Source organism: Pavona decussata, unplaced genomic scaffold (assembly GCF_977016875.1).
Source record: "Pavona decussata unplaced genomic scaffold, jaPavDecu1.1 SCAFFOLD_28, whole genome shotgun sequence".
In the NCBI taxonomy this organism is placed as follows: domain Eukaryota; kingdom Metazoa; phylum Cnidaria; class Anthozoa; order Scleractinia; family Agariciidae; genus Pavona; species Pavona decussata.
This window is the reverse complement of record NW_028145451.1, coordinates 3437501-3447053: the sequence shown is the minus strand read 5'-3', so window position 1 is coordinate 3447053 and position 9553 is coordinate 3437501. Positions and strand designations below refer to the sequence as shown.

General features: G+C 38.9%; 1 protein-coding gene across 1 annotated transcript in view; it reads left to right on the top strand.

Moving 5' to 3' along the window:
• Positions 1-2230: 2230 nt before the first annotated feature.
• The window catches only part of LOC146485149 (organic cation transporter protein-like), a 12943-nt gene continuing 5620 nt past the window's right edge, over positions 2231-9553 (top strand). The window contains exons 1-5 of the mRNA XM_085104134.1: positions 2231-2276; positions 4667-4961; positions 6966-7194; positions 8134-8332; positions 8637-8843. Of these exons, the coding sequence (XP_084960260.1) occupies positions 4677-4961; positions 6966-7194; positions 8134-8332; positions 8637-8843 (920 nt within the window). The 5' untranslated portion in view covers positions 2231-2276; positions 4667-4676. The remainder of the gene's footprint in view (positions 2277-4666; positions 4962-6965; positions 7195-8133; positions 8333-8636; positions 8844-9553) is intronic.

Below are 9553 nucleotides of genomic sequence, written 5' to 3'. Positions count from 1 at the left end.
TGAGAAGCGCGGAAAACAAATTGAAAAACAAGTCAGTAAGAAACTTGACATTGCCAGCAGGTTTTAAGAACACCCATATTAGTAGCTTATTATTAAGAAAAACCTTCATTGACATGAGGTTGCTTTCAAACTTTTCATGCAGCTCAGAGGAACAGGAAAACAATAACAATAACAACAACAACAACAACTCTATTAAATAAATAATAACATTACATTTAAGGACTTGAGAACACGCAGGCAGCTATAAAGCTATTCAAGGCGGGTTCAAGGATAGTAAGAAAAAAGAAAAAAGAAGAAGAAATACAAAAGCACTGATTCTAAGACGGGCTAGACGGACTCCAGTGTTTCCCATAGTACTTATGTATATTTTTTATTTAAATGGAATACGGCATAGTGGTGATTTGTTGTTAATATTTTAACTTCGGTATGCATTGTTTAATTTGGGGGACTTCAATATAATCATCTTCAGTTTCAAGGATTTTGAGAAGTACTCTCTTTAATTCGGATTTAAATTGGGTTTTGCTAAGTACTTTTCAATGGCAGACTGTTCCGATAAAAACGTGACCTTCAGCCGTAATAAAATTGACAAATACACCTTAGGTAATCGTCACTCACTAGTTGATAAAATCAAATCTCTTTCAGGGACACCCAACGAGAGCAGAGTTGAAGCAACATACTTAAAATGTCGTCTCCTGTGCTTTCAGATCTTTTTTGTGCCCTTTAAACGGGCATTATAAACCTTATTCCAAAATGGCTTCCATTTTAATAATAAAAGAAGCAGAGACCGATACAACGTAGAATTGCCTTTTAAAGGTTACTATATTTCGGCTGGCCAAACCAGCCTTCTTCAGGTACAATGAGAATTTGCATTGGGACATACGCTTATAAAACAAATATTTGCGCAATAGCGGAACTACGTAAAACTAAAGTGATTGACAGTATAAAATATGAAGCAAATGAAATAATAATAATTATAATAATAATAATAATAATAATAATAATAATAATAATAATAATAATAATAATAATAATAATAATAATTATAAAAGGAAAAAAGCTAGTAAATTTCTTCGCGAATACAAAGTGAGGCCATGTGGAAGAAGTGTTCTCCGTAAAACAAAAGTGATTGACAGTATAAAATATGAAGCAAATGAAAGAATAATAATAATAATAAAAAATAAAAAATAATAAAAGGAAAAAAGCCAGTAAATTTTTGAGGCCATTTTAATATTCTTTTGTTTACATTCAACTTGGTCCTCCTTGCCTCGCTCAAGGCAACATACAAGGAAACTGAATAAGCAAAGATAACGGCCACGAGAACGAAAACGTCACTCGAAAATATAACTTCATTTTATTTGTGCGTCCACTTGTGCTACTTCGTGAATATTTCAACTCTTCAACTTGTACAAAAACGGCGAACTACCCAAGAAACAAATTGGTAGGCGTGGCGTTCGAGTTAAGAAGACGATTTAAATTCACCGTTGTACGTATGCTCACTTTCTCCGCAAAACCTTGAATTTGGTGATTTCACGTTGTTGTTTTGTAGAGTACGGCAAAGAAATTCACCAGAATTTCAAATGCACGTACAGAGCGATTGTTTTTCCTCGTTAAACCTATTGTTTTGCGGCGTTGTCGTTGTGACGGTGGTCATTGCATAAGGTCCCTATTCTTTTGACTGTTGAACTCAAGAACGAGGTAAAATGGGCTACAAAAAATTTGAATATCAACAAAAGAATATTGAAATGGTGGCCGATTCTGAAGTAACCTTGCGTAAGCTAATAACTTATGGCACGAGTAAACCAGCATCTCCATTAGAAACAAGTTGAGTCAATGGACCTACTTAGTCTCGTCATTCAAGAACGATCGCTACGACGGCAAGGCCAGTCAAATTATTTCGTATTATATCTTTTTTTCTCCCAGCCTTTTTATTTTACTAGTTCACGCCAATGAGTAGGGAGTATTTGTAAATACAGTTGACATTTGGCTGATCACTTTTTTTTGTGTGCATTTGCAAAAGCACTGTAGCGGTTGATGTACAGATCTGTTTGCTGTTCAGTGGATTTCGCAGGCATGTGGTAGCAAGTCAAGAATGCCCTTTGATCTGAAATGTCGTAATATTATTTGGGTATTTACAAAAGAGCTATTGTAATACTCTTATTAGCGTAATTTTGTGCATATATTAGAAAGAAGTAGACAATAGGCTATTGTACCATATGAAACCTAAGCAAAAGCATCCAAACCTACAACAAGCTAACAACTTTCAGCCCCCGGACAAGGTAAGCGCTGGACATTTATTTCAATCAAAATGGAATTGTTTAAACTTACTCCACGAGTACGTAGTTTCCTGACGGTAAACAACGCTCGATTCTGAGGGCCTGTTCCAAACGTCTTGCTACTGCCGTGTCGAACTTAAATCAATTTGACCAGGCAGCGGGTACGCCTATTAGCACGGCAATGGTTTCAAACGTCGAATCTAAATTCAGTCGCCCCAAATTCTAAAATATAGAAATGCGTAGAACGAGCAAATTAACCCAAAATGTATTAAAATAATTTATGAATTTAGTTCGGCACGGCAATAGCGTGCCGTTTGAAACCAAGCTGCGCTACTGCAGTGCGGTACGACAGGGCCTGCCGTGACTGCTTGAAACCAAGTCGCGCTTCTGCACTGCGGCACGACAGGGCCTGCCGTGCTAAATAGTCGTGCCGAGCTTAATTCAGCTGCCGAACTAAATGGTTTCAAAATTCTTGAATTTAGTTCGGCACGGCTGTAGCGCGACGTTTGGAACATGCTCCACAGACGACTGGTATTTTGCAATTTTGAAATTTGAATAGAGTTTTGAAATTTACATGTCAGTTTCACGTAGAAATTTCCCTAGTTTATTGACGGTATAAAGCTATGAATTTTTCTTTACATTACAGCATTAAGTACTTCAAGAATAACAATTGTTTCCCAAGTATTTTGAATCTTTTTTTCAGTAAATGAAGACTTCCAGAGAATTGTTCAACATTCCATTCACACGTCGGACATTACTAAGAGAAAATTCGAATGTTCATTTCATTCTCGGACTTTATACTGGTCACGCGTGACGTGGATTGACTGTAACAAATCACCAGTTGAAATGGACCGAAATGAAAGTACACCATGCTATGCCGTTAGTCAAAAGGCCCCTAATTTTAAAAAAGAACGGGTGCTATGCAAATCTAACTGTCAAAACCGTGTCACTCCACAGGCGGATCACCCTCTGTTTGTGTGGTGTAATGACTGTTTGCAATTTGAGACTTTATATTCTCGCGACACAATCGGTTGAAATTTTTACTGAGTAGCGATATTTAAAGTCGCCTTTTAACCTTTATGTTGAAATAAAGTTTGAAGGAAATGTTGATTGAGTCGCGCGTGTTTTTTTTTTGTTTTTTTTTTTTTTGCCATTCCGAGCTGTAGAAACCCTTTTTTGGCGCGTTTATTGTTTTACAGTGTTTCTCGCTACCGGCCTTCGGCCGGCAACACTGTAAAAATTTCAACCGATTGTGTCGCGAGAATATAAAGTCTCAAATTGCAAAACAGTCATTACACCACACAAACAGAGGGTGGTGGGCCTGTGGTCACTTGTTTCAAAAGGCCGACCACCCTCTGTTTGTGTGGTGTAATGACTGTTTGCAACTTGAGACTTTATATTGTCGCGTGACTATAACGTCTCAAGTTGCAAACAGTCATTCGCACCACACAAACAGAGGGTGGTCTGCCTGTGGTATCGCGTTCCCAACTCAAGTCCTTCGGGGAAGTATCGGGTTAGAGTTTGCAGTGATTAACCACACACTTCGAATATATGATTTTACAAGTGATTTAATCTTTCCACAATTCTTGGCATGCGGTGAGAACTGAAATTACATTGATTCGTATTAATAGCTACAGTACAATGGACCAAAATCTTACAATAAAGCAAACAATTGCAATAAAGATCTGGACTTACGTTATAATCCCTATTGAAAGGGTCATGAAACAACAACCGAAATATCTGTCAATGTCATATATGCGTTATTGTCACGTACTGTCACGTATTGCATTACTTTAGTATGATAATTTTCCCAGTTAAGTATCTGCTGACATGTTGACAGAAATACGACTCGATTCGGCGGATTCAGTATAGTAGGGCATCGAAGTAAGTGGAGTCTTAGTACTAGTAGAAGATACCGTGTTTGGAGATATTTCGTGGAGATTTTGAGTTTTTTCGGAGCCCTTTTTGTCGTCTTTTCATTTCTACGGAGCTGGGGACGTTCCATTTTATAAATCAATCAATCAATCAATCAATCAATCAATCAATAAATAAGCCCTTTGCCGTAGTGTCAGCCCTGCAATCAGTTTGGTTCATTTACACGTAAAGTGACGTCTGGCACGTGCATTTCTACTACAAGAGATCCGGCAACGGAATGTATTCAGAACAGTTTATTTTCTGTATTTTGCGTCTTGTTGTCCCCTGCATCCAAAAGTTTCGGACATGCATACCCCCCCCCCCCCACCCCCCTAACAGGGCCTCCTTATATAAAAGAAAAGCGTGTATATAAACAATGTATACGGAATGTTTTCCTACCTTCCGAAGTTCCGTCTTGAACACTTAAAATTCACGCACGTGTACCAAAATGATAGAATTTCAATCTCTTAACGTTGCAGAATTCCAGCAATGAAGAAGTTAACTACTGACCAGGTTTTGGAGGAGATTGGCAGCTTTGGCCGTTACCAGATCGTGCTCAACATATTTTTCAATTTCTGTTATGCATTCTGGTGGGCCGTTCCTGTAATGGGCGCAGTTTTTACTGCTGGGGAACCCGGCTGGAGGTGCAAAAATAATGCGACGTGCCCGTATAACGAACCCATCCATCTCGGAGACGACAGATATGCCTATAGATGCGGAATTCCCAGGGAAGATTGGGAATTCGAAGATGACTTCACATCGATTGTCACCGAGGTATTATGTATTGTACGTAACGTTTAAAAAACGAGCAGGAGTGTTTCATCGGGTTTAAAACCACTCAGCTGCGCCTCGTGGTTTTAGACCCGATAAAACACGTGCTGCGAATTTCTTGAACGGCTTCAAAAACATTCATGGAAAAGCACAATAGAGTTCATAACAATTATTGTTTTGTGAACGTTAGAAATTAGTATACGAGAAAAACACTGCGTACTAATGAGGAGTGTTTTATCAGCTGATTAAACACTGCATACTAATAAGGAGGAGGCTTATCAATATTAAGTCACTGCACGTGATGTACTATCGACCATTTGATAGGTCAATGGACTTATGAATTATTAATGAGTTTTTGAAGTTAGATAAAATGGTCACTAAATGACTTCTAAAGTACAAGGTGTTTATGACAGAATTTTTTTCATTTGCTTATTCAAATCCTCACATTGTCATTGTATGATATAAAAGTTGAAAAAAGTAACAACTATCAATTTTCCTTGCTCGTGTTTGCAGTTTGAGGCGTGAAAACGTGAAGTTTCACTTCCGCTGGTATGGGGCAATCAGTAGCGGTGACGTCAAGATCTGTTTCTCTATATTACTCAGTTGTTTAGCTGTGAGCATTCAACATTCCTAATAGTCTTAATTTCGTCCACACAGCTTTTAATTTCTTCCTCCACACATGAAAAACAACTGAGGAATAGACTGAAACCGCGAAACTAACGATTCCGTATCGGTGACGTCACAGCCCTAATGCCTCAGTCTCCCGTCTTGCGCGGTATTGCATTCTAACCGAAAGTCAAATTTCACGTTTTTATTCGTCTTATACCCGTGAACGATTGATAGTGAGAATGTTCTTCGATTTTCATAGTTAACAATATTGAAGAACCAGTTGGAAAAGGGGTGTAAGTGATGATTTGGGCTCCGGGTAACAAGTCCGACCACCTAGCCACTTGGCGAAGCTGCCTCAGGCTCGTCTTTTTGGGGACCCCTTCCCTTTCCTACCTAATCACATCCTCCGCATAGGCCTTGTCAAAGCCTTGGCGTCGAAACTTCGAGGATATAAACTAAACTGTTCATCGAGCTCCACCTGATTGCCGGCTTTCATTGTCACGCCATTGCCGTGTACGTGAAAAAAAAATTGAAACCATTCCATGAATGAAGTCAAGAAATTGACATGTCATAGATGATAAGTAAATAAGAAACCTGTCCAAGTGTCAGGTCTGTGCGTTATTCCGTACTCGAGTTATTTGACAAAATGTTTCACACAAATTTATAGAGCTCAGTATGGAGACGCCCTGTTGGTGTCCCTCTGAGGAACACCAGCATGGCGGTCGGAAATAGGAAAAAAATCTGGAGTTTACTTTTGCCAGAAAAGAGGTTTGTTTTCCCTCGTGAATTTCCGAATGTTAAGATAAATATTTCTCCTCAAACTTAAACTGTTTAGAATGCTGAAAATCACTTGAAGAGGTATTTTTAAGATACGGAACAGCTCTGTCACGGCCGTCCTCTTGATGTCACGCACGATGAAAACTCGGAAATTGAAACTCTTCTCAGTTCAAAAGGAAGTACGACATCGAGCTAAGAAATTGTGAAAAGACATATTTTTAGGTAATCTTTCAGTGAATGAAGGAAAAAATTTTGTAGGCCTCACAGTTTTGAATTCTAGAATTTGGTGACGACACGTGAAACCCAAGAATATGAAACGATGACGTCACATGAGGTGGGAATTATGTCATGATTTGTAAATTACGGCTATCGTATCTTCAAAGCAAACGTCCGGATATTTAAATAGTGAAGTTAAGACATGTATAATTGGCTGTTCGGAAAGTCCCAAAACTGCGTTCTAACGCCTTTTCTGTAAGCACGTGCGGCAAAAGTATCAATATTAAATAATAATAGCAAGAGAAATAATAACAGAAAGAGCAACCAAGGTTCTAAGGGCCATTTATTGTTATAGCTGTCATTACATTGACCTTTTCCTATTCCCATTTATAACTTCTTTTACAGTTTGACCTGGTGTGTGAACGTGGCTCGCTGGGATTTGTCTCGACATCTGTCATCTTCGCTGGGTTTTTTATTGGCAGTATTTCAATCAGTACCATCTCGGACAAGTTTGGCCGGAAGCTTCCTCTGTTCACGTGTGGATTCTTTTGTTGCCTTTTCCATTTCGTCTCAGCCTTTTCCCCTGTTTTCTGGGTGTTTGCCCTTTTTCGAGCCATCGTTGGCTTCATGATTGGTAAGTGAACACTGTTTTGTCTTTTTCATCCATTTTACTAAGGTTATCAGTTATAAGTTCCGTAGAAAAGTCTCTAAATTTTTCTTTGGCGGAGAACGTGGCGAAACAATATCAGATGCCAATAATATAACTGGCAAAAACATTCCTAGAGGACCGTTTACATAGGCGATGCAAATGTTTGGGGGGTAAATTTTTACCTTGTACGAAAAGTGAGGGGGGTAAAATTTTAAGACATACAAAAGGTACCAACTAAATGTATTTAGCAATTATTCTTCTCATCAGTCATAGAGTTGGTAAAATTGACTAGAAGACGAATAGAGATGGTAGGCTTCTTCAAAATCTATATATCCACATCCATACATGAAATGCTCCTGTACTGCTCTCAAACCCCGTGCTGCTTTGACCTTCTGTGTACCTTCTTTTGACGAGTGAAGAATAGACTCCAGCAATAACAAAACATCGTTATTATCAAGACATCGAAGAGATGATCAATGTACTTAGAAGTTAATTAGTTACCTTAATTACCTTACGCCGGGGGGGGGGGGTAAAATTTTCAAACTGTCATTGCAGTGGGGGGTAAAACTTTTGTTTGGAAGATTTTTTGGGGGGATAAAATTGTCATACACTCGATTGTTCAAAGTCCGATTAAGCTAATCTAGCTGGTGAACGTGAACTTTGATTCAAGTTTAATTACTAATCAATGAAGACTTTTCAAAAAGGTTTTTGTTCCTCAGTTTTGACTTAAACTTTTCGTAGCCGGTAGCTTAAAATTAGCTTTTAGAAACACTTTTAATGAGCAAGGTGAAAACCTCACTATTATCTTTAATGGGGGTTTAGTTTTAATTGACTTTCAAACAACCGGATCCATGGCTATAGGACGAACAAATTAGAGCTCCAGATATGACCGATTGACTTGTTTGGGTGTATTCTTTCTTCCAGGTGCTTACAGCATACCGATGTTCGTGCTGTTAACCGAGTTTTGCGGTATCCGCCACAGAGGCATGGCCGGCGGTATGGTGTGGGTCGGCTTCTTATTACAGTCCATTGCATTGGCAGGATTTGCATACGCCATTAGAGATTGGAGGAACTTTACCATGGTCACTGGAGCTCCTGCAATTTTGCTTGTGTCTGGATGGTTGTAAGTTAACACGATCTTCTTTGTTTGTATCTGATGAAAGTGGTAAGCCTGGTTTTTACTAGCGACGCAAGCACAAGCCCAAGCATAAGAAGGCTTACTTCATCGGGAAAACACCCCCGACGCAAGCAAAAGCACAAGGACGAGGATCAAAATATTTTCCTTTTCTTGTGCTTGTGTTTGTATTTGCGCCCTCCCGCGTCGCTAGTGAAAACCAGGCTTAACTCGTGGTGAGTTCGTTGGTGAATTTTTAATGATTGGTAATTATTTTGTAAAACATTCTCCGTTTCTGCTTATTTCCCTTTAGCTTTATCCCAGAATCAGTTCGCTGGCTTCTGAAAAAAGGCCGCACGTTCGAGGCAAGAAATATTTTAATTAAAATTGCACGACTAAATGGTAAAGAAATGCCTGAAGAAGAGTTGCAATTACCCAAAGAAGAAAAGCTGGGTGACTTTCGTGACTTGTTTTCCACTCGAAAAATGGCCCACAAGACTCTTGGATCCTGGTTGATGTGGTATGGTGCACTAAGTTTACAGTTGTATAAACTCTTCGGTGAGGGTGGCCATCATAATTCTTGAAATGTATTGCAAAACACTCCCTTGAATGTCGTGCACACAGTCGTAACAATTTACACCTTTTGTACACTTAAAGCAGTCCTCAGTCTCCTCACATTTCTTAAACAGGAAGTTCCGGTATAAAAGTGCCTGGCCTGGGGTCTGGTTATTCTCATCTTCAGTTGTCAATCAACCATCAGAGCGTAAACAATTGACAAACAACATGTCTTTTTCTACGGCCATTACCTATAAGCCCAGGCCTATAAAATTGGCTTAGTTTTCAGAATAAACCCTATTAATCAGAACTTGATATCTTCTATGAGGTCTAATATTGTTATGATGATATTATAAAATTTTGAGGCATATTTTTTTTTTCGGAGGACGCTTGAGTCAACAACTTGCCACTATTAAACTGCCTCTAAATTTACATATCACGTCCACAAAGGTGTGAAATGAAGAAGGGGCTCTTGCCCTTTTATGGGGGAACTTCTTGTTTAAGAAAAGTTCCAAATTAGCGAAAACACTTATTAAGTGAGCGCGAAAATTGCCTCGCGTTAGGCAATTTTTGAGTACTCCTGCGTGGTTCGGGAGAGTTAATTAATGTTTAAAAATATTTGTAGTTTATCTGCCATCTTAGTATTGGAGCTACACAGATATCGAGAGGTGAGAC